We start from the raw sequence: 26,422 nt of genomic DNA, 5'->3' as shown, positions 1-26,422 counted from the left end.
GGACTCTGATCAACTGACAAAGGCCATTAAGGTGATGCTAACACAGGAGAACTGCGGGAAAGTGAACACACCGTAGTCTCTGAAGTTCGACTCATGGTGGAACAATTTCAGATAGAGGTGCAGAAAGACATCCAGAGCATGCGGCAGAGTACTCTGCAGGACTGTGGTCAACTTTCCCGGGAGATCAGTCAATGTAGTGTCCAATTCAATACCTTAATTGACTCCCTGAAAGAGCTGAAATTAGAAACAGAAAATTATTTCAAAACTTCTAGGAAAACTGTTCAACCAATGATACCCCAAGCACCCCTTCATACCACCGTTACAGAAGTCGAAACATCCCACCACACCACACTGTCTATGCTTCCACTCTCTCCACAGTCAACCGCTGTGGTCAAGAGTGACCATTTGAAACTAACCTTTCCTTCCTTTGGCAGATGATGGCGACCCCCTGTTGTACTTGACCAGATGTCAAGACTTTCTAGCATTACACCCCCTGGATGATGCAGACATTATGGCAACCTTTCGCACTGTCCTCTATGGTACTGCACGGGACTGGTGGGAGGTGGCTAGATCCACAGTTAACACCTGGAACGAGTTCGAGACGGCCTTCCTCTCAGCATTTCTTGCAGAGGATTATGAGGATGAGTTAGCTGAGCGTGTTCGCACCAGAATTCAAGGAGAAAAGGAAACCATTAGAGACTTCGCTTTCACCTACAGAGCTCTATGCAAGCACTGGAGACCTGAGTTGACAGAAAATGAGTTGGTCAAGATGATACTGAAGAATATCAAACCATACCTCGCCAGCCAACTTCGCAGCCGAGTAAGTACCGTGGATGGACTGGTAAAACTTGGTCATCAGCTGGAAAAAGACTATGCTCAACAGTTGCATTATGATGGGCGGACAGTAACTTCATCGATACCACCTAAACCTACCACCAATCGCCAAGTTGAAAGACCGGTTGTCCAATGCTGGAGATGTAAAGGTCAGCATTCCCCGGGAAACTGTCCTCAATACTCCTCACCAGTACCTCCGAATTCCCATAATTATTCTGGAAATAAGCAAACGTTTCCCTCACAGAAGACTGGTGGAACACCATCCAATAACACCCTGTCTGTTACACCTCCATTCCAACCCTCTGCCACGACTAGAACTTTTACTTCTACGGTTGAGTCCATACCTCAACAGTTAGTTGTCCCTATTACCATTGGCATCTGGACAGGAAAAGCTATAGTCGACACAGGGGCAAGCTATACTCTTTTACATGAAAGTTTATGGACTGAACTGGCATCCGAATCTGAAATACTTTGCCCTTGGTCCCTTGGTCCCCTCTACTTGGCAAATGGTGAAATTGCAGTACCTGTAGGATGGACAAACACGGAAATAACACTCCATAACCAATTGTTTAAAATACCTGTAGCCATCCTTTCCACCAAAGCTCTAGCGTACTCTGTAGTCTTGGGATTGGATTTTATATTCATCAGTGGACTACAGATCAATGTTGCAGATGGAAATTATTCTTTCAAGTCCACTCCAAATAAGGAATATCCTTTCCAGCCTGGACAGGCTAGCATTCCGGCGAGAAGAATCCCGCATCTGAAAAAGGAAGCCAACAATAAAAAGACAGACCAGACACTCTAATTGTTCAGCTCTGTTCCTCCACCCCAAGGTGCAAGGGTATACTGCAACCAGATAATTTGGATGATACAACGTTAATAGGGACTCTAGTAGACATCGCCCACTTACCACCTGAGGGAAAGTACAAACTGCTTCACCTCCTGGAAAACAATCCTCAAGTCTGCACCCTCCAGCTCGGAAGAACAATGATACTTCAGCATTGTCTTTATACTGTCCACCCTGTACCCATCAAACAGCGTCCATACAGATTAACCCCAGAGAAACAAAATGTGGTACAAGAACATATTAATGAAATGTTGAAAAATGGTCTCATAGAACCGTCTCACTCTGCTTGGGCTTCACCCATTGTCCTGGTCCCAAAGAAAGATGGCAGCTTGAGATTCTGTGTGGACTACAGGATGGTCAATGCTATCACTGAGAGAGATGCCTATCCTCTACCTAATATTACAGAGATATTGGAGTCTCTCAATGGTGCAGTTATCTTTTCCAGCATCGACCTAAACAGTGGGTACTGGCAGGTGACTATGGAATCAGAGAGCAAGCCCAAGACTGCATTCATGGCTCCATCTGGTTTATACCAATTCAATGTCATGCCTTTTGGGCTGAAAAATGCTCCAGCGACATTTCAGCGATTAATGGAGACTGTCATGGGTGAACTACGAGGAAGAATATGTTTTGTGTACATTGACGACATTATTATGTACTCACCCTCTGTCACCCAACACTTTCATGATCTTCAGACTGTCTTCACCCGATTGCACACAGCAGGTTTAACGATTAAGCTGAAAAAGAGTAAATTTTGCCTTAAGGAATTGACCTTTCTGGGACATGTGGTAAACACGAAAGGCATCTCTGCTGACCCCAGCAAAGTAGAGCCCATCCACTCTTTCCCTGTACCCAAGACCCTTAAGCAAGTTCAACGATTTCTCTGGCTGGCAGGATGGTACCATCGGTTTGTGCCAAATTTCTCTTGCATAGCTGAGCCTATAAATGCCTTGAAGAAAAAGGGACGCACTTTCCAGTGGTCACCACAGTGTCAACAAGCCTTTGAGAAATTGAAAACCTGTCTCACCTCAACCCCCATTCTGGGTCATCCGGATCTCAAGCTTCCTTTTGTTGTCTACACTGATGCCAGTGACTCAGGATTGGGTGCGGTGTTGACACAACGGAAGACGCATGGCTTGGAAGAAGTCATGGCCTATGGTAGCCGAACTTTAACCAAAGCTGAGCTAAATTATTCGGATACTGAAAAAGAGTGTTTGGCAATAGTATGGGCGCTAGAAGGTGGCAACATTACCTGGAACCGAAACTCTTCACCATAGTAACGGATCATTCAGCTCTTCAGTGGGTCATGAATTCCACAAAAAACACGGGACATCTAATTCGTTTGGTGCCCCGTCTGCAGAAATTCTACTTTGTGGTGGAGTACAGGAAAGGAAAACTCAATGAAGGAAAACCCAGATGCTTTATCCCGAATGCAGTCCACACCCGGATGCACATTGTACTCCATTCGGAAGGAGGAATCTGGGATTCCAACTTCAGCAGTGGACATCTGGGAAGAACAACACAATGATACGGAAATTACCAAGATATTTCAGTCGCTAGTAGAAAATGATCCTTCTGTGCAAGACCAATATAAAGTGGTTGAAGACAAACTCTATCATCAAACTCATTTGACAAATGGACAAGTGCACTATAGAATCTATGTCCCTGCTACACTTACCCCAAGCATTCTTCACCATTACCATGCACATCCCTTAAGTGGTCATTCAGGGATTTACAAAACTTACCAGAGAGTGCATCAGGTCGCTTTCTGGCCAGCCATGTGGACCTCTGTCAAACAATATGTAAAAAGATGCATGAAATGGCAAACATTGAAAAATGAGAACCGCAAACCAGCAGGAAAAATTCAACAGACCACCACGAGTCGTCCAAACGAGATGTTGGGAGTAGATATCATGGGACCTCTGCCACGCAGCCCCCAAAGATATGAATATCTACTAGTGTTTGTGGATTACTATTCCCGATGGGTGGAACTATTCCCCTTGCGAAAGGCAACTGCTCAAACGGTTGCTTCACATCTCAGAGAAAACATCCTCACTCGGTGGGGGATTCCGGATTTCATCCTGTCTGATCGAGGCACCCAGTTCATGCCAGCTGTCTTTCGAGACATCTGTGCTGAATGGAAAGTCACTCAGAAAATGACTACAGCATACCATCCCCAGACAAACTTAACAGAGCGAGTGAATAGAACATTAAAACAGATGATTTCAGCTTATGTTAATGACAATCATAAAATGTGGGACCAACACTTACCTGAGCTAAGATTTGCCATCAATTCAGCGGTTCAGGAAACCATTGGTATGTCTCCAGGCGAGCTTCATCTAGGGAGAAAACTACAAGGGCCAATGGACAAACTGCTGCATGGGCAAAATCTTTCTCCAATGGCTCCATCCTATGAGGTCACAGAACATCTGTCCAAGTTGCAAGCTAGAGCCAAGGAATGCGCCAAAAAAGCATCCGAAAGACAGCTCCGTAGCTACAACAAAACCCGAAGAGATGTCGTCTATAAGGACAAAGACCGGGTATGGGTGAGAAATTTTCCACAGTCAAGTGCACTTCACCATTTTACTGCTAAACTTGCCAACAAATGGAAAGGTCCCTACCGAATAATTAAACAGTTGGGACCGCTAACTTATCGTGTGGCATTAGAAAACACTGGCGAGGATGTGCGTACCGTTCACGTTTGCAACCTGAAGCCGTGCTTTCCCACCGCTGAGGAGTTAACCCACCTGGAAAAGTCAAAACTTTCGGAAATCTTCCATGAATCCACGGACGAAGAGGAGGAGTTTCTTGGTTTCTGACAACATGACCCTTTTAACAACCGGGGGTTGTTTTTTCCAGGGAGGGAGAGTGTAACAAAGCTGAAACACCAAAATAAAAACAAATATAGTCTCCACCCATTTCCGTTCTCCAGATTGGAAAAGGAAATGAGGTAAGCACATAAAATGCGAAATGTAAACTGAAACGGAAGCAGGAAGTAAATTTTTGTGTGGTGTTCGAGGTTGTGCTGGAGTGCGGGAGAGGTGAAATCCAAGAAAAGCCTATATCCATGTGCGATCAAAAGCCAACACGTCTGCGTTTAAATGGGAGACCGGTTAAAAAGAATCTGACGGTGAACGCGCTTCCCCTTACCTTGACGGCTGTGACGTATTCCGCAGCTGAGTGAATGCTCTGCCTTTGCTGGAGTGGACGCGGGAGTGTAGTAGGAAACTCACACTCGCAAAATCACGAGGTTTCCAGCGCTGAGCGTTTGCAATCCGAGGGGTTGATGACCGTCTGAATAGTCTCACCCTTTGCTGACAGTGGCGGCTTCCGTGCATACAAACCGGCTGGACTTTTCCCACACACAACCACACCATTGGCCTCAGCATTTTCCACACTTTCCTATTCACTTAGTTACACTCTAACTACGATGTGAGTAGTGTTCCTCCAATTTTCTTTGTCATTTATTGTATTTAATTTGTTTAATTTTGTTTAACCTCAGTTTGTTTCGCCATTGTTTTTTTTTTTGCTCAACATTTTTTTGACGGGGTTTTTTTTTCCCCAAGGAAAATTTGGAATCTGTGACTCTTGAAACTAAAATTAATGTGAGCTCAGTTTCTATATTATGATTGTGATTCTCAGTTTATAAATGAGTGGATTGTGTTTAATATATTTTTTGGTTTCTCTCTCTGTTTTGAAATACAACACTCTAACCCCAAATTCTATGTTTTTGTGATTTTTGTATGGAGTTTCCTAGTGAATTTGTTATGTAACGAGTTGCAATACGGCTATTTGGGAATATTTGTTTAACTATTGACAGGATTGCCTGTCTGGCGCCCGAAATAATTTGACCTTCATCAGAATTAACCATAATTAGTTAAAAAATATATATTTTCGGGTCGCCACCGTTACAACAGTGATGATGATCTTTACCCACTAAGATACATTTAAGATACTGATTTACCCTTTATTATCATATAGCCCCAAAATGTTTTAATTTAAGCATCTTCTGTCAGGAGACCGCTTTGTGTGAGATGTACAGTACTTGTCACAAACACGAATGGTGCAGTTCCCGTCCCTGACCACCAGAGGTCTTCAGTCAATATTCACAGGGAATGTTTCTGCTATCTGCATCAACTTTAAACTTTGATTTAACATAACATTTGGAATTTTTAAAGTTATAGCAAACCGTTGGAAATGCATTTTGCATAATACAAACTTATGATATTTCAATAAATTTGATATATTGTGCAGCCTTACAAGTTTCATTTCATACTTGTATGGATAAAAGGAGCTTTAGCCCCATTAGTTCTCATGTTGTTTTTTTGTGTGTGATTATTATTAGTAACCAGCGGCAGAGCACCGTAATAAATATTGGTTTAGAAATGACTCGTTGGAAAACACTTAAGGAGCAGAAGGGAATAAAGAGCGATGTAGAACTGGCATCTTTTCTTCTGAACGTGTGAGTACACAAACACAACTTTACTCTACAGAGTTTACGTGACACCCAGAATCTACATGGGTTGGTTCAGCCCACAATGTTCCGCCATGTTTTTTCTAACCCCAACTCCAACAAAGCAGTTCAGGCAAAGAAAATCTGTGTGCAAAGTTTATCCTAAAATAGTTATTAGAAGTAAGATGTTTTAAAATAATTTTTAAATAAATATTTTACAGATAAGGGGTGAAATTTTTTTTGCCAACAGGGTTCAGTTTAAGACATCGGATGCAGGCTCCAAAAATGACAAGTTCCCCAAGAATTTCCAAGAACACCGTCTCTGCATATTTCAGGTAGGAACAAATATTTTTATAAATGTTTGATATCGGTCTATTGTAGTGAATGGATTTTCCCTGTTGTAATTTGGGAGGGCTGAACAAGCTCAGTGGTTTTCAATCCTGGTCCTGGGGATCCACTACTTTTTGAATGTCTTCCCTATCCAGCACACTTAACTCAGATCATCATTAGTTGAGATCTCCATGAAATGAACTGAGTGGCCTCTGGTTTCTCAGACCAGGCTGACAAGGCAACCTCGGAAGAACGAACTCCGATGGACGCGCCGCATTGACTTCTGGGAATTCAAGGGGGTTCTGTACACGAAACTCTGCATATTGTTTATTGTTTATTGTAAAAAGGATCCCCATTAGCTGTCACCAAAGTGAACAAGCTAGTCTTCCTGGGGTCCACAACAAAAAAAGAAATCACATAACAATGTTAATGTACAACAGTATAACATAATAATATTATAGACATCATTACCACATCATCATAAATTAGTCTGAATTAATATTACAAAATATGTCCTTATTCACAATTTAAATAGTACATTCTTAGATGGTACCTAAAAGAGTCTTTGCCATTCATTTTACGTATATTCAATGGGCAGTTATTCCAATGACTGATGGCACGATAAATAACAGTTCTCTTTAAAGCATTGGATTTTGGCCGTGTTAACATCACCAGGCCATCATCCGCAGACCTAGTCACATGAGAATGTAACTGATCACACCTAACAATTTGGTTATATAAAAAAACTGGTTCGGAAGAATAGACAATATTTCTAAAAAACTTAGTTGTATTAAAAACAAGCCTTTTCTCCACCATTAACCATGAGAGCTGACAGTGCATACTTATAATGTTTGTTCTAATCGGACAATGTAATACTAACCTGGCAGCTCTATTTTGGGTTGTTTGTAATTTTCTTAGTTGACCTTTAGATATAGATGACCACACAGGGGCACAATAATCTAAATGACATAAAATTAAAGATTTAGCCACCTGCTCCACAATGTGTGTAGGGACATAACTAAGACATTTCCTCACCATAGAGATTCCACTACCCATCTTCTTCACTATGATATCAATATGTTCTACCCATGACAGCTTACTATCCACTATTGTGCCGAGTAATTTTACTTTATCTACCTGTTCTATAGGTTCCCCAGACAAATTCAAACTCATCTTTGGTGTAAATGACAATTTATGACTCGATCCCAAGATAATTGATTTGGTTTTTGAAACATTCAGCACCAACTTATTTCGTTTTATCCAATCAGAAACCATTTTTAACTCAGCTGATAAAACATAATCCAGTTCACTGACAGTTTTTGCAGCATAATACAATGTGGAATCATCAGCATACATTTGTACAGTTGCTTTACATAAAACAGATGGTAAATCATTAGTGAAGATGGCATATAAAAGAGGTCCCAGGCAGCTCCCTTGCGGGACCCCACAGTCCAAGACCTTAGAGTGAGACCAGCTGCCAGTGTAATAAACCCTTTGCGTCCTACATGTGAGATAACTCTTCATAAAATGAATGGCAGTTGGACTAAATCCATAGCATTCTAGTTTACCAATGAGTAGATTGTGATCTATGACATCAAATGCCGCACTAAAATCAAGTAATACAGCACCAGTCATTTTTAAATTATCCATTTCCTTGAGCCAGTCATCTGTCATTACTGTAAGGGCAGAACAAGTTGAATGGTTATGTCTATAAGCATGTTGGAAATCTGTGTTCAAACCATTACATTCAAAGTATTCCTTTACTTGTGAGTGAACTATTCTCTCCATCAGCTTACTAAGAACTGGGAGAATAGTAATAGGTCTACTGTTCTTCCCAGTAAGTGCTAGCCTGCCATCTTTAGGTATGGGAATAATTTTACCTTCTTTCCAAATAGTGGGAAAAACACCTTTCATTAAGCATGCATTTAATATTTGACATAATGGACCGCAAACATAGTCAGCTGCCAGGCTAAGTACTTTACTGTCCATCAGGTCAGTACCTACTGAGCTGTGGTCGGGCAGAGACTTCAACAACTTTCTAACTTCCGGCTCCTCTACACTATTAAGCTGGAAAGTGCAACTCTTTTCTAACATCACATGATTTTTTATGAGCTTTAGGTAATTCGAATCAGTATTGTCCATATTCTGCCTTAGTGCATGGACCCTATTTATATAAAAATCATTAAAATAATTCGCTATATCAGATGGTTTGGTCAAAAACTTGCCTTCTGACTCCACAAAGGAAGCCCCTCCAGATGTTTGCCTCCCCATTATTTCATTAAGGGTTTTCCAGAGCTCTTTACCATCTTGCTTTACAGCATTTATTCTCTTCATATAATATTCTTTTTTCATCGATCTATTCAGTTTAGTAACCTGGTTTCTCAGTTGACAGTACATGAATCTGTCCTCCACCAATCCAGTCTTTACTAATATAGATTTGGCTTTGTCTCTTTCCTTCATGAGGCTCATTATACTTTCATTCAGCCATGGGGCTGTTCTCCCTTTTACAATACACTTTCTCATAGGGGCATGCCTATCAACAATCTTCATAAATCTTTCCATAAATATATTTAAGGCAGCCTCAGGCTCCTCAGCAGCATACACATCAGTCCAATCAATACCACCAACATCTGCCAAAAAACTCTCCGGAATAAATTTCTTAAACATCCTTTTATGAACTATCTTGACTCTACATTTTGGAATTTTTGTTTTTCTGGTAATTGTTATGATATTATGGTCACTAAAACCCACAGATCGAGAAACTGGTTTAATGCAGGATTCAGGAACATTTGTATAAATATGATCTATGCAAGTGGCAGAAATATGTCCAGCACTATTAGTAAAGACTCTGGTTGGTTGAGAGATCATCTGAGAAAGATTACAAGCAGCAATCAATGAAACTATCTTTTGTTTCATTGGACATTGTTTCGCAAACCAGTCAATGTTCATATCCCCAAGTAAAAAAATATCATTATTCACATCTGTAACTCTGTCAATTAACACACATAAATCATTCAGGTATTGCTCATCAGCCCCAGGAGGTCTATAGCAGCAACCGATTAGCACCGGCTTTAGGTGAGGAAGATGCACTTTAACCCATAACATTTCTAAACCATCTGAGATAAACTCAGAGCATAGTGTTGCCGGAAAGTTATCTCTGATATATAATGCTATGCCACCCCCATATTTATTCCTGTCCCTTCTAAAAATATTATAGCCATCAATGGAAACCTCAGTATCAAGAACAGTAGCATCTAGATGAGTCTCTGATACTGCCAAGATATTAATGCTGTTTTTTGTAATTAGGTTATTAAGTTCAAATACCTTATTTCTGATGCTGCAGACATTCAAATGGGCCATAACAAGACCCTTTGAAACAGAAAGGAGATGTTTATCATCAATAGGCCTACTATCCATAATTATAGATTTTTTTTTTTCTCTAAAATCAGTTCAGTCTATATGAGCTCAAGTTAAGGAAACCAGAGAACTAGTCTCTCACTCCAGCTCTTGGCTCCAACTCCTGGCTGTTGGTGCTTTTCCTATCCTTATGCTTTTGGGCAGGGGGATGGACAATAAGCTTGTCATGTCGGATGTAGGCTATGTCACCTCGTTCTCTGGCAGCTTTCATGGATGGAATGAGTGCCTTACGCTTTTGCCTGACGGCTTCAGTGTAGTCCTCATTCACATAGATGTTGGTGCCTTTAAGATCCTTAGTCTTTCCCAAAACAGCCATTTTATCTTTATATCTGAGGAATTTGACCATGATAGGCCTAGGTCTCTTTCCAGCATATCCGGATGGATTGCCAGTCCTATGTGCACGTTCAATCACCATCTGGCTACTGTCCAGGTGAAGTTTCTCATTTATCACATACCTGACTTTGTCCTCAGTCTCCTTCCAGCTTTCATTCTGGGCCTCAGGAATACCATCCACAACAAGGTTATTCCTTCTTGTTTGACCCTCCAAGTAATCTGCTTTCTCAGTTATCTCTACCAATTGCGCCTGTATTATTTTGGTTTCAGCACAAACAATTGTCCTTTCTGACTCAGTTTTATCATTTTTCTTCATTAGATCATCAATGTCCTTCTGGGAGAATTGCAAGCTGCTTCTCAGCTCCTGTGTCTCCTTGATCAATTTGTCAATCCGAGTGTTCACATTGTTCACAATTAATTCCACAACAGTCTTAAAGTTACTTTCTTGCTGCTGTAGAAGTTGCATGAACAGATCCCTTTGTTGACTCATTAGATCCTTTATTTGTGAAAGCGACACCAACTCTTCTCCATTACTTTGGTTGCTGCTTTGGTCCTTCTTGGGTGGCATGGTGTGCTGAGATTCTCTACTAGGAAATCCTCAGGCTTCAGCTGATCAAGTAGGCCAAGATAGTATCCAACAAAATCTCAAAGTATGAATACCATCCACTGTTTTTCATTAGGTATCTTAGAAAATATAGTGTTTCTTAAGTGGATATTTAAAGAATTTTAAGTTTGTAAGATAAAATAAAACACTTAAAATTCAGGGTTCAGAGGAACTACAGGAAGAGGAAAGCATATGCACGCTTTGATATCAAGAACACATCTGGGGACTTTTATGCGTTCTCTGATCTTGAGTAATGAAACAGACGGTAAATGATGACGTAGAATGAGAACACAAGGACACTAAAGAACACATTTAAACAGATAACAGAGACGTACAAAATGTGCAGAGCAGTGGGACCGAGGAACAGGATTGAAATCCACTGACATAGCGAATGCATTTACTGTATACGGCGTGCAATAAATGGTACTTTGATGTCATATGCCGATCAATTTTGCTTGAACTAGATCACACGTATTGGCAAGGCTGTATGTTTACCTTATAGTGAATGAAATGTATGTTTTTTTCTTTATAAAATCACACGTTTAGACAGAAAGTTCTGTACTATACAAAATAAATATATTTGTATAATTGCTATAGTAAACTGCAGTAAAAGTCCTAGATACTATATTATCTTACTTTACAGTTTTACAACAGTTTAACAATTTACTACAAGGGTACTATAAGTATCTATAGCAATGTAGCACATGTTCAACTATGCAGCTCATTCACTCACACACTCAGAACAGCCAGATGACATATGTAAACCGCAGGACACCATGTACGCGAGTCCACATCTACAGTAGTTATATGGACTTAATGCAGCCGGAAATCAAGTTTCACTCGCAAAATAGACAAAATGAATGAAGTTAAATATCGGTGAGAGAGGCAACAACAATCGCACTTCACACAAACACGCAGCTCTGTCACTGCACTTACCAAACTGTATTGCACTGGGAAATGTGTTCTTCGCACAGATCATTTTTTTTGTAGCATGTGCCCAGCATATTGGTCTACACTACAGGAGGGTGGGAGTATGTATAATCCATGCCAATTCTTTACCAAACTCAGTTTTTCCAAACTCCAGTCCTTGGGCCCCACTCACAGAATCTTTTAGATGTCTCCCTATATAGAGCACCTTATTCAACTCATCAGCTGGTGTCGGCACTGATGCTATGTGTGTGAGTGGGCGAGGAAGGTGATTGATCGAAAAAATAAAATAAAAAAATGGTGGCCGAGAAATTTGTTGGAACACAATTTTGAATTTAAGTTTAATTTGCACTTTATATAACTTTTGATTACATTTATAGTGATAAATGAGTAATGTAGTTTTAGAATATATGATAAATTATTGCGAAGACACTGTTAATCATTTGAATTTCGTAATGCTGCCTATGAAGTCTGTCCGAATCTGTTTCTTGGAGCTGCCTTCATGCATAAACGCTGCCCATGAAGCTATTGCCTGATTTGGCAGTGTTAAGACATTCTAGAAAAGATGAGACTACATTTGTTCTTGATTTATTATCAGGACCTTGAGAACACAATAATTACATTTCTGAAGAATGAGCTGGAAAGATTTAAGAAAGTATTGAAAAAAGAAAACACACAATACTCTGTGAAGGACCTCAAGGAGGATAGAAACAACATCAGAGAAGCAGCTCTTGATATCACACTCTACTTTCTGAGAAGTATGAAACAACATGAACTTGCTGATGTTCTGGAAGGTAAGATGCTCATGATGTCACCATCTGTCATATAGTTACTTGTAAATGTAGGGGAAAAAATGTAACATATGTATTTGTTTCTATGTTTTTTTATTAGATGAGCGTGTCTTCATTCATCAACAACAACTGAAATCAAACCTAAAGAAGAAGTACCAATGTGTATTTGAAGGGATTGCTAAGCAGGGCGACTCCACACTCCTGAATAAGATCTACACAGATTTGTACATCACTCAGGGTGGAGGTGAACAGGTCAATACACAGCATGAGATCAGACAGATCGAGGCCGCCTACAAACGATTAGTATCACCAGAGATACAGATTGAATTCACAAATTTATTTCAGCCACCTGGACAAGACCAGAACATCAGAACTGTAGTAACAAAAGGAGTTGCTGGCATTGGAAAATCTGTCTCAGTGCAAAAATTTGTTCTGGACTGGGCTGAAGGAAAAGAAAATCAGGATATTACCTTTATATTTCCAATACCTTTCCGAGAGATTAACTTAAAGGAAAAAGAAACACCAAGTTTAATGAACCTTATGGATCACTTTTTCCCAGAGATAAAAGGACTGAACCTTACAAGAAATAACAAGTATAAACTCCTGTTTATCTTTGATGGCTTGGATGAATGTCGTCTTCCTCTGAAGTTTGAGGGTAATGAGACATGGAGCGATATCACATCACCTGCTCCTCTAGATGTTCTCCTAACAAACCTTATCAAAGGAAATCTGCTTCATTCTGCTCTCATCTGGATAACCACCAGACCAGCAGCAGCCGGTAAGATTCCTCCTGACTGTATCGACCGGGTGACAGAGGTACGAGGATTCAATGACGCACAGAAGGAAGAGTACTTCATAAAAAGATTATCAGATCACAATATGGCCAACACAATCATTGATCATGTAAAAAAATCAAAGAGTCTATATATCATGTGCCACATCCCAGTCTTCTGCTGGATTTCAGCCACTGTCCTCCAGAACATTCTAGAGAATAAAATCATTCAACAGTCTGACGACACCACCAAAACACTTCAACAATCAAACACTGATGTTACTCCGAGAACTCTGACACAAATGTACACACACTTTTTTCGCTTTCAGATCCACCAGAGTAGAAAAAAGTATGATGGAAAACACTCGCCAGATATCTCCTGGGATAAAGATGTTATCCTTTCACTGGGCAAACTGGCATTTCAACAGCTGGAAAGAAGCAACCTGATCTTCTATGCATCAGATCTGGAGGCCTCTGGTATTGACGTCTCCAAAGCATCCGTGTACTCAGGGATGTGTACTCAGATCTTCAAACAGGAGACCGGGATCATTCTAGGTACCATGTACTGTTTTGTTCACTTGAGCATTCAAGAGTTCATTGCAGCTCTGTATGCACATCTGTTTCTAGACATTGAAAAGAAAAATGCATTTGTTCAAGAGCAAACGGGACAAGACAACAACAATAAAACAATGATTGGTTTACTGAAGGCTGCAGTGGACAAGGCCCTTGAAAGTGAGAATGGACACTTGGACCTTTTCCTTCGCTTTCTTCTCGGTCTGTCACTGAATTCCAATCGGCTGCTCTTACAAGGTCTGTTGACACTGCAAGACAGTGATGAGCAGAGCTACGAGGAAATAGTTGCATACATCAAGCAGAAGTTTGATGAAAATTCATCTCCAGAAAGATCCATCAATCTATTTTACTGTCTGAATGAATTAAATGATCAATCTCTGGTACAAGAGGTTCAAAAGCACATTAGAGAAGGAAGTCTGTCATCTGCTGATCTTTCACCTGCTCAGTGGTCTGCTCTGGTCTTTGTGTTGCTGACATCAGATGAGGAAGTGGAGGACTTTGAACTTCAGAAATTCAAGAAATCAGATGAATGTCTCATTAGACTGTGGCCAGTGGTCAAAGCCTCCAAACGAGCTCTGTAAGTGACATTAAAGTTGTTACTCTCATCTGAAAAATGTGCTTCTTGATTGTTTTTGGGAAAATACCAAATAGTACACCTTTTTATGAAATGGATGTCCTCTGTAAAACAGTGAGGAAAGCATTTAGTTTTCTTTGTAACCCCCATTTACCCATCTTAAGTAATCAGTAAATCAGTCAAGGGTCCCAGTACTGTTTTATATTTATTTTGTACTATTCTAAAATGAATTGCTGTTCTTATAAAACTTTCTTTACTTGCTAATTTGGACTTCTGGGGTTTTGGGAGGATAGCAACGTTTTACTAAATTGTAATAGTTATTATGAAATTTGATATCCTAAAATGTATTTGAACACAATACCTGGAAAGTATATCAAATGCTTTGATCTGACTTGTTTTCTTTATAGACTAAATGATTGTAACTTATCAGACAAAGGCTGTTCAACTCTGGTTAATGTTCTGGGATCAGAAAGCCTGAAAGAGCTCAACATGAGCGGTAATAATCTGCAGGATTCAGGAATTAAGTTGCTCTGTGCTGGACTGGAGAAGACAATAAGTAAACTAGAGATACTGAGGTAGGTGTGACAACAGACAAATATTATACACAATATGATCTATTATAAACAGCAAAATTACTATTTAAACTAAAATTATTCATAAAGGCACAAATGGGACAGGTGTCTGGAATGATTATATAGTCCCAGAATCAATTGCTGAAGTTCCACAATCTGTCATTGTATGATTGTGAACTAAATATGTTTCTGTTCTCGTTTTATTGTAGACAACTGTTGTGGGTTTATATTGCTGTTAACTTGTGTGCAGTTTTCATATGAAACCCTTTTCTTTTAAAATGAAACTAGGGATGCACCAACATTTTCCACTGAAAATAGCATTACCGTTTTTAGGCATTAAAGATGCCTATGTTTTTAGGCCCCACATTACCCGTCTGTGCTCAGATATTAGCCGCTCTCTAGCTGTTATCAAAGGCAGATCATGTCAACAGTTTAAAACTACTTTTGATGAAAATGTCTTGCTTATGTATGTAAACTCCGAGACGTTGTGTCGAACCAACAGAATGGGGCTTGACCTTGACAACCTTTCATCTCTGATTGTAGTATTTTAAAAGGCCAATTAACTTGGCGAATGGCATGCCAGTCTCCACCTCGTACATACAGGTATAAAAGGAAGATGCCATGCCCATTCATTCACCTTTGGGCTGCAGCGGACAGCAAAGCGTTGCAGCATAAAGGACACGGCCATATATGTAGTAGAATTAGCTTCTCTAGGGGCGAGATAGCCGCCCCGATCCGGAAGGAACACTGGTAAGGGCTACCCCTCGCCTGAAGGGGTAACACTACGGAGACAACCTCTTCCGCAGGGAGATAATACGTGGAATATCTACACAGTCTCACCAGTGGAGATATCTTATGGGAGTAGTGCGGGGCCCCAACCAGGGGTGCACAGAAGCGGTGGAGTCCACAGAGGGGAGGTCACAGGTTCACCAAAAGGGGAACCAAGAGTGAGGAAACGTCAGACGGGACTACCCAAGGTCCAGTGGAGGAAGTTCGAATGCTGGAAAAGTGCACTGATTGACCTGATGAAGGCGCTTTGCAGCTGTACGCCCAGCCGGCCTTCTGTCTTACCTGGTTTGCAAGATGCGGGCAGACACCGTCTCCACACAAAGTTTGTAGAACCTCACGAATGTATTGGGCATAGCCCATCCTGCCGCTCTACAGATGTCTGCCATAGAGGCACACTGAGCCAGTGACCAAGAGGATGCTACACCCCTGGTGGAGTAAGCTCTCTCTGCCAGTGGACACGGGAGAGCTGTTTTCCTACCCAGGGACGAGTGCCTGCAAGTTCACCACATGGTCCCTGAAGGGAGTGGTGGAAACTTTGGGCACTTGTTTGCCCTGAATGAGAGAAAGGAACCTCAAGCAAGATGAAGGTGAAGCTTGACTGCTGTCGAGGATGCCATATACTCCAGGATCCTCTGAAAAAGGTTTTCTTTGATGAGGGTCAAAGAAACCTCAATGCAGTGCGGCACACTCGCATATTAGCAGAGTCCAGTTCCATACCGAGAGGTAAGAGGTGCTTTGCGTAGGGGAGTTCTCGCTCTTGTCCCAGTTGTCCCACGCGAGTGAGCCAAGATAAGCTAGTCATCGAGATTTACATTTATTCATTTGGCAGACACTTTTATAAGTAGTTTTTTGTAACTGCAGGGTGACTGCAGAGTAATCAGGGGTAAGGTGCCTTTCTCAAGGGCACTTCAGTCATGACCTACTGGCACTGAGATTCGAACCGGCAACCTTCTGATCACAAGCCCAACTCTCCAACCACCAGGCCTCTAACCACCAGGCCACAGCTCACAAAAAAGAAATTTGACAACTGTGTCACCAAACAGCCCAGCTTGCGTCATGGGCGCATCAATAAAGCGTACTTCCTCAGCGTCTCACATCTGCGCAAGGTTGGGCCAAAGGTGTCCTTCTTGGACCACCAGAGTACACATTGTTCGACCCAGCGTGTACGCGCCACCACCTTTGTCACCCGGAGAGCGAGGTCAGTGGCGGTGCACATCTCCTGCATAAATGCTGGGTCGCGCTTTCCCTTGTCCAGCTGCTTCACTGCCTTAGCCATGAATTGGCAGCTTGACCGATTGCTATTGTTAAGAATAAGGGATAATTTTACAAAATTTTAAAATGTAATTTAATGAGTTTAGAATGTGCTACTGTACGTTAACACGCTTTCTTAACATCAGTAAGTGTGATCTTAAAGAGGAAAGTTGCTCAGCTTTGGCTTCAGTTTTCAGTTCAGACTGCAGCAGTTTGCAGGAGCTTGATCTGAGTAACAATAATCTACAGGATTCAGGAGTAAAGCATCTCTCTGATGGATTGAAGAATCCAAACTGTAAACTGAAGATATTAAAGTGAGTGAATTAGAATAAACATTTTCCCAAATCCAGATCCTAATTATTACCTGTAACACATCAGGACTATAATGCTTTTGAGTTGAGAACCGTTTGTTGTTCGATAACATTTTGTATTTTCATTAAAAGGAACAGCCAATTTTGTAATTAAAATAAAAAAGCATTTTACCAAAATTACTTGATAACATTCGCATACAATATTAAGTAACATTTTGAAGGTTTGCTTATTGCTGTTCTAAAGCACTGGGTTGTCCCCATTAAACCATGATTTCTGCGTTGTTTACATCACCTGACCTGTGCGTAAAATAAAGTATTACTCATGTGAGGGGTTATTTCATTTCACTCATCCAGATTTTAAGCCCCCTGTCCGGTGTCTCAAGCCGGACACTCATTTGTCCTCCTTTTCGGAGTTGCGCTGAATCGGCCTTAAAAGACGCACTCTAAAACCTTTATTGGGACGCATCAGCATAGCGTCTGATGCCATAAGATCTCCAGTCTAACAAATTATTGGTTGAAAGTAAATATCTGATATATAATTGGTTAAAAACGTAAACAAGCCTCCACCACGTGGAGGTGGAGTCCACGTTCTGGCTACGTCACATCATAACGTTAACATGTCGAAACGTCCGACATCATTTAATCCGGAATGGACAAAAGACCAGAAATTCATATCAAAAAGCAGTAGAGATGCTTTCCATGGATTTTGCACACTATGTCGCTGTGAACCCTTCAACAGATCAATTTTACTTTTACTGACAAATACAGCTGAACCCAGGCGATCAACACAATCGTCAATACGCGGTAATGGGTAACTGTCAGGTTTTGTAACAGCATTCACCCTTCTGAAATCCGTGCAAAAACGCATAGAACCATCACTCTTTAGAACAAGTAAACATGGCGAACTCCATGGACTATTACTAGATTCTGCAATGCCATTTTCCAACATAAATTTTACCTCACTCTGAATCAACAACCTTTTATATGGCTTGGTGCGATAAGGATGCGGACCCCACATCAATGTCATGTTCAATTACCGTTGTGCGACCAGGCACATCAGAAAACAAACTCTCATGTTGTTCAATCAAGGAGATTAGATCATTACGTTCTAATGTGGACAACTCAGAAAAAAATTGAATCTAGGTCATTAAGAATCTCAGAATTCTTCATTCAATAATTTCAGCGGATGGAACACGACCCTCATCTTCCAACAAGGCACTCACCACATCACCCTGTTGTATTGACAGAGATGCATTTTTAGCTGGGTTCACCACCACCAATGAAGGAAAAACTTCAGCACCACACGTCTTGGACAGCGCCACTTCTATTTCACGAACATCACTTTTGACAGTAGAAGTGCAATGGAGAGTTGAGTTAAAAAATGGAACCTTCTTCTCGATCACAATACAATTTTAAACGATTAATGTGACATAGTGTGGTCTTTCTTCTTCGCTCTGGAGTGGAAATTACATAATTCAAATCATTCACTCGCCGTTCCACACGATAAGGTCCACTGTAACGAGCCTGCAAAGCAGAACCCATCCCAGGAATTAACACAAGGACCTTATCACCTGGACTGAATCTTCGAGAAACTGATCAAACCTCTGCTTCATCCTCTTTTGACAAAGACCTAAATTTGCTTTAGCTAACTGGCATGCACGACTAAGCCTATTCCGCATGTTGGACACGTAATCAGACAAACTGAGACACTCTTTAGACTCAGCGAGCCATGACTCTTTCAACAGCTTTAAAGGCCCACAAACCGTGTGCCCGAAAACAAGTTCTAAAACCCGAAGGACTAAAACCCAAACTCTCCTGCACTACCTCGCGCACAGCAAAAAGAGCAAGCGGAACACCTTCATCCCAATCATGCTGAAACTCGAGGCAAAAACACTTGAGCATATTTTTCAAAGTTTGATGGAACCTCTCGAGTGCACCCTGAGTTTGCGGATGATACGGGCTGGATGTAACATGGTGGAACGCGAGCTAGCTTGAGCAAATACAAGGGACATAAAATTGGTACCGCGGTCTGTCTGAATGGTTTTCGGAAGGCCAAAAAGAGAGGAAAAAACCCATCAGGGCCTTAATGACGGCAGGAGCAGTGATTTTACGGAGCGGAACGGCCTCTGGAAAACGGGTCACACTACACATTATGGTAAGTAACCATTGATTCCCAGATTTTGTTCGAGGCAACGGACCTACACAATCTAGTATAACCTGTTCAAAGGGCTCAGACATAACAGGAATCGGCTGTAAAGGTGCAGGCGGAATCACCTGGTTAGGTTTACCAATGACCTGACATAAATGACATGTTCGGCAATATCGCACAACATCTTTCTTAATACCTGGCCAAAAAAAATGGCGTAAAATTCTGTCAGTGGTCTTATTTACGCCAAGATGACCCGCGTAGTGATGGTCATGAGCTAAACTCAAAACTTTGTCACGAAAAGAGACAGGAACAACAATTTCAAAAAGAATTCGGCGAGTGCTCGATGTCTTCCTCAGACTTGGCTGCTAAAAAGGAAGAAGACAGAGATGGGTCAGATTTCTGTTCCTTAATAAGCTACTCTCGACTCATAGACAAATTTAGAACATCGGAGGGAAACGACAATGAAGCAGAATTCAAAAGTAAATCACTGTCGCTAGAGAGTGAAGGTTCAGCAATAAAAGTATCACTAAGATTAAGTTGATCCTCAGTTTTATTCTCTTTTCCATTTCACCCCATAGGACGCGTAACCACGCTAGAGGAAAAAACCTCGGGGAAGTTAGTTGACAAGTCATCAGAACATGTTTTTAGAGATGCACTAGATACTATGGGGCAAGGCAAGACTTTTCCACCACACAAATCGTTACCAAGTAGCACGGCTACATTTTCAATAGGTAAGGAGAGGCGTACGCCCATGGTAACATTGCCAGTAACTAATTCAGATTCAAGACAAATCTCATGCAGAGGGACATTAACATAACCCATTTCGAACCCACGTTCAAGAATACTATCACCAGTAGAAGTCTTATCACTGAACGGCAACACATCTTGCACGATAAAACTCTGTGAAGCGCCAGTATTACGCAGAATTTTTACCGGAATTTTTAAGCGCTCGCCCGACTCACCAGGCAGAGAGACAAAGCCATCCATTATAAAAGGCGCAAAACTGTGACTGTCAGTATTAGCATCGTCTGCACTCACAGGCAAGTTCGAAACACACAAACCCACTTCCGAACGATAAGAAGCTGGTTGACTCGCTGCCTTATTTTTACGCTTTAAAGAATAACACTCAGCCAGAACATGACCACGTTTCTTACAGTAGGCGCAGGTCGGATCTGTAGCATTAGATACCAACGAACGCCAGTCTGAAGAGCGAGCAGAAACATGCGCGTTTTCTCTTGACATCTTGGAGACCATTTGGTGGACTAGAAACATTTGGTGAAAATTTAGGAGTAGAAGGAACACGCTTCTGTGTGAGTACATACTCGTCAGCAAGCACAGCTGCACGAGCAGGAGTCAAATTCCTATGCTTACTAACATAGGTAGCGACTGTTTGAGGAAGACCGTTTTTAAAATCTTCAAGAATAATTAGATCACGTAGAGATTGGAAAGTTGTTACTTCCTGAGAACTAAGCCAGCGATCGAATAGCATTTCTTTCTCTCTAACATACTCGACATAGGTGAGAGCTTCCGGTTTATAATAACTACGAAACTTTTGTCGATAAGCCTCTGGCACCAGAGCATAGATACGTAAAACGGCATGTTTCACTTTATCATAATCTGCTGCGTCTTCAAGAGTTAGTGAGGAATAAGCTTCCTGTGCTTTCCCAGTGAAAACACATTGTAACGTCATAGTCCAAATTTCCTTGGGCCATTTGAATGTTGTCGCTACGCGTTCGAAATGTGCAAAAAACTTATCAACCTCATTCTCACTAAAAGGTGGAACGAGGCGAATGTTACGAGTTATATCAAATTGATCTGGCTTGAATGAAACACCAGCCTCACGGGCTTTCAGCTCGAGCTCTTTAATACGTAATGCCTGCGCAAACTTAAGATCTTTTAATCTAAACTCATGTTCTCTCTTTTCTCGTTCTCGTGCTGTCTGTCTGTCAGCCTCCAACCTAGTTTTTTCGCGTTCCCATTTAATTTCCTTTTCTCTTAATTGTAAACGTTTCAGTTCTAGTGCTGCTGTACTAGGTGAAGGATCAATGAGAAGACGTTTGCCCTGCTCGTGTGACGTAGATACATCCGGAAACACTTTCCCAAACACTCCAAGTTCTCGCAAACCTTCCATAAGTTTATCATGCAGATCAGCCTTGGAAGGGCTTCCACTCACCTCAAGCTTATAGTGTCCAGCGATTCTAACAAGGTCATCACGCGTAACATTTAACAAAATATCCTGTGAAGGAGCAAGAATAAACGCGTCTAAATCAAACATTGTAAATGACAAAAATTCCGTAAACGAGAAAAAAGGGGAAAGAAGAAAAAATATGCACCAAAAAACTACGGCCATAAAGAACAAAGGGCGATCCAAACAAATGCGCACTCACAGCGCTCAGTTTTTTTTGTAAATGGTTCAAAACCCGACTAACGAGCCCCCATTTATATGTTACGTCACCATTTAATGCAGAAAAAGAATGGCATAACGCAACATATACAGAGACCATAGAGACGCGATGATGGTACAAATAATTAGTTTAATAAAAATTTGACATTAACAGAGCATGGTGAGAAAATAAAAAAAAAACAACCCTAACTACACAAGTCTGAAAAGAAAGACAAAACTTGCCTACCTCCCGTCCAAAACAAAAGACAAATTCGCTGTGAGTCTTCCGGTTCCTCTAGCTGCTACGCTAAACTACCGGTAAGATAAACAACGTGAAAGAAAAACCCACCCACAATCAGCAACCAGCGAGACAAAGCACGGCCCTAGGGGAAACAGGATGAACAGCAGCCGTATAACGGAAAGACTCTGCATAGCGTAACATGGACGTTAAGGGAAAAAGGGAAAGCCGCCATTGACCGACATACCAGCACTGAAAAACATAAAGGTAACCAATGAGCTGCTGGTACATCTTCCTTTAGGTCTTAATTTCCAGAGGCAACATCACCTCAGGATGACAAAATCTCCGCTGCAGAGTTTTGTAAAGTCTATCATGCAGTCAAGCATCACTTTTTTGCCTCTTCTGTTACACATAGGTCTACATCAAGATATGTTGTTGATCAAATTGTCTGGCAATGAATAGAGTATGCTATTTCATAATCACTGTATCATGATACCATAGATATGATAGACAAAATTGTATTGTATTTGCGAGTACACCAGATGCAGTTATTCTTGCCTCACTAAATGCCACAAAGTGTCCTCCTTTTTGGTGTTATGGAAATGCAAGAAACTCTTGGTCATATAGGGGCGGTTTCCCAGACAGGCTTTAAACCTAGTCCCAGACTAACATAAATGTTAGAAGTGTCTTGATCGACAACAATTTAAACTGACATATCTTAAAATATATCAGTGCGATTGTTTTGTCTTAAAATGCACATCATTGAGGTTTTTTTTTTGTAAAGTATGTTTTTAAAAATTAAATGTCCTAATTTAACTAGTCCTGGTATAAACTAATCCCTGTCCGGGAAACTGCCCCATATAGTTTAAAAATAGCAAAACTTGCACATTTGAGTTTACGTACTCACAATTAAAACTTTCTTTGTCGTAGATTGTCGGAGTGCAGTATTACAGAAGAAGGTTACAGATGTTTGGCTGAAGCTGTGAGATCAAACCCTTCACATCTGATAGAGCTGGATCTCACTGGAAATGATCCTGGACCATCAGGAGTCAAACTCATCTGTGATTTAATACTCAACACAAACTGTGCACTGAACACTGTGAGGTGAGGACTATATATCCAGTTGTTTTTATATGGTTAAAGTTTATTCAAATCTTTGCAAAGCTTTGAATTACAAAAATGCGATGTCATTTGTAACAATAAATAATTATGAGATAAATCATTTTAAAGAGATTTTTTTTTTAGATTAGATTCAACTTTATTGTCATTACACATATACAAGTACAGTGTAACGAAATGTAGTTTAGGTCTAACCAGAAGTGCAGTTAGCAAGTGCAGGATATACAGTTAGAATAAATACAGAATACAATATGAGAGAATATAATACAGTGGGCATGGATTATGAAAATATTTTGCAGTAGGTATGTTCTATGAAAATATGACAGTAGGTATATACTATGAACAATATATACAGGTGGCTATATACTATGAACATTGATGTACATGTGGATATGAACAGATAATAATTTAGACTAAAATAGTGCAAGTGACTTAGGTATGCATAAATTATTGACATTGGCTATTAAAGTTGCAGTGCAATAGGTGAGTTAATGCAGTTGTTGAAGTTACGGTGCAGCATACGAGTAAATTATGTGATGTAAACAGATTTTTCATATGTCTGTAGATTCTTGAAGAATCCAAAAGCAGAAGCAGCTTGTGTTTATCTGACTGATGTTCTGGGTGTGAATCCATTACTGCTAAAAGAACTGAATCTGAGTCACAATAAACTGGGAGATCTGGATGGAGAGAAACTCTCGGCTCTATTGATGGACTCTCATAGTAAAGTGGAGAAAATCACGTGAGTTTCATATATACAGTATAATACACCTTCATACATGTGTGTGTTATAAAGATCTGATGATGATGTTATTGTGTTTAGATTGAATAACTGTGAGCCGACAGAGAAACAGTGTTCAGCTGTAGCTGCTGTTCTCTCCTGTAAAACCCTCGTGAGAGAGATGAATCTGAACAACAGTCGTCTGATGGATTCAGGACTCAAACGCATCTGTGACAAACTGAAGAATCCTCAGTGTCAACTCCACACACTCAAGTGAGTTCAGCGATCACATCATCATACACACTCCACAGAACACAACAAACATGACACTATTATGGAGAAGTACGAATGTAAGATTACTAGTGTTTGTTTGATGAGGATAATATCTTCTTTAATAACTGTTTTACAAATACTGAGAGTTTGTAGGACATATGTAGACTTATACATAGATGTCCTTTAAAGTGAATATGATAACAAATAAATATAAACTACATTGATGTGTGTTATAGCTTCATCTATAGAGATTGTGTAGAAATGTCTTGTAGTCTCTTCCTCTGCAGTCAAATCATTGCAATATTCTTTCCTTCTGGTTAAATAGTGAAGGCCTTCATTTCAATTTCTTTTCATAGTCTGTCCGAGTGCAGTATAACAGAAGAAGGTTACAGATGTTTGGCTGAAGCTGTGAGATCAAACCCTTCACATCTGATAGAGCTGGATCTCACTGGAAATGATCCTGGACCATCAGGAGTCAAACTCATCTATCAGTTAATACAAGACACAAACTGTGCACTGAACACTGTGAGGTGAGATGTGTTAAAATAAAACAAAATAAATCATGCAGGTCAGTGATATTGTTTTAGTATTATAATGGCACATTGTGTTGATGAATTCAAGATGAAAGAAATGTCAGTCAAATTTTCAATATTTGTTCTATATTTTTGATAATATTTATTACATTTGACTTTTGTAACTTTCTGTTTTCTGCAGGTTATTGAAGAGTTCTTCTGCTGTGAAAGCTGTTGAGTATCTGACTGAAGTTCTTGGTATAAACCCTTTACTCCAGAGAGAAGTGAATCTGAAGGATCATAAACTAGACGAGTCAAGAGTGAAACAGATCTCTGATCTACTGAAGGATAAACACTGTAAAATCAACACACTCACGTGAGTTTTTAGTTACGTTAAAACAAGAAAACTATAATATATGGAAGCCCTGGACTGCAATAAAGAATGTTTCTATTCAAAAAATGTGTTCTCTAAAAAAAATATTTCTTCAAAAGTTCTCACAATTATCTGTTTTCTTTCCTGGTTTTTTTTTTACAATAATTTTACTTTTAAATTTTTTTCCTTTTCAAGAGGCCACTCAAAAAAAATATTTGCTGGCCACAATTAGGATGAAATACACAATGAAATACCAATATTGACCAGTAGGTCAGTAATAATTAAAGTCACCACGAAACGGAAATAGCGATTGACTTCTTTTCCGTATTGTGACGTGTATCCGAAGTGAAACGGTTTCTGAAACGGTTCTGCTTTATTTTACTAGAGGGGAGGGCTAGAAAAGCCTGGCCATTGGACAGTAAGTCTAGTCCAACCTCTTTTTAATAGCTGACGTCATACGTTGAAGTGTTGTTATTGAGAGGGGGAGAGGAGCTCAATGTTCTAGATTAAAGATTCCAAGTGCTAAGGAATTTTGAAAAAAACTGTGGTGTGCACGGATAAATGATTTATAATAATCACTGCAACACTGTGTAAAACACAATTTTCCTGTTTGATTTCATGGTGACTTTAAAACATACAATGCTCACAATAGTTTATCTTCTGATATGTTTAATATAGCATTATTTTGTTTAGGTTACTTGTGTTTAATATGGCAGTTGTTGTCATGTGTAACAGCCTTATCATTTTTGTTGCTTTAACTTGTCTGTCTCTCAGTGATCAACTGGTGAACCGCTTTCCAAATCTGCAAGATGTCTTATTCTTTTGTGTGGCCTCTTGAAGAGAAATTAAAAGAGGGAACATTTTTAATTGAAAAAAAGCAGTTTGAAGAGACAAAATATATATTATGTTTATTATATATAAATACATTTGAATTGGGTACTCAAGAAAAGGGTAAAACTAATTTCAAGATTATTTTTCTTACCCCTGTGACCGGCGAAGTAACAACACGTACACGAGAGTGCATTAAACCACCCCGTAGGGCAACTTTTATTGAATGTCTCAGTGGAGACGAGAGGAAAAAAGAGGTAGGCGTCAACTTCCAGTGGCGACAGGTAGGGGTGACTTGTCTCACTCCCTGTAGCCGCTTCTGAAGTGCCGTGAGACGTCCTGGTCGTGCACTTTCCTGTTCGTGCGAGAGCGGTCCTACCGGCCGCGTACTTCCGGGTTTGCGCGGGAGCGATCGTGCCGGTCGTTACTCGTATGCCCCTGTTGACACAAG

At 40.4% G+C, this 26,422-nt stretch overlaps 1 protein-coding gene across 1 annotated transcript in view; it reads left to right on the top strand.

Annotated features, from left to right (window-relative positions):
* LOC306895607 (uncharacterized protein) overlaps window positions 1–26,422 on the top strand; it is a 130,969-nt gene that overhangs the window by 26,516 nt on the left and 78,031 nt on the right. The window contains exons 6-15 of the mRNA XM_079458977.1: window positions 6,027–6,143; window positions 6,385–6,469; window positions 12,344–12,539; window positions 12,637–14,458; window positions 14,863–15,030; window positions 23,079–23,252; window positions 23,833–24,006; window positions 24,088–24,258; window positions 24,615–24,788; window positions 24,973–25,146. Coding sequence (XP_079315103.1) covers window positions 6,027–6,143; window positions 6,385–6,469; window positions 12,344–12,539; window positions 12,637–14,458; window positions 14,863–15,030; window positions 23,079–23,252; window positions 23,833–24,006; window positions 24,088–24,258; window positions 24,615–24,788; window positions 24,973–25,146 — 3,255 coding nt within the window. The remainder of the gene's footprint in view (window positions 1–6,026; window positions 6,144–6,384; window positions 6,470–12,343; window positions 12,540–12,636; window positions 14,459–14,862; window positions 15,031–23,078; window positions 23,253–23,832; window positions 24,007–24,087; window positions 24,259–24,614; window positions 24,789–24,972; window positions 25,147–26,422) is intronic.

This window comes from Barbatula barbatula, assembly GCF_947034865.1.
Source record: "Barbatula barbatula genome assembly, chromosome: 6".
Lineage (NCBI taxonomy): Eukaryota > Metazoa > Chordata > Actinopteri > Cypriniformes > Nemacheilidae > Barbatula > Barbatula barbatula.
Note: the sequence above shows the minus strand (reverse complement) of the source record. Positions and strands in the feature narration are given on the sequence as shown.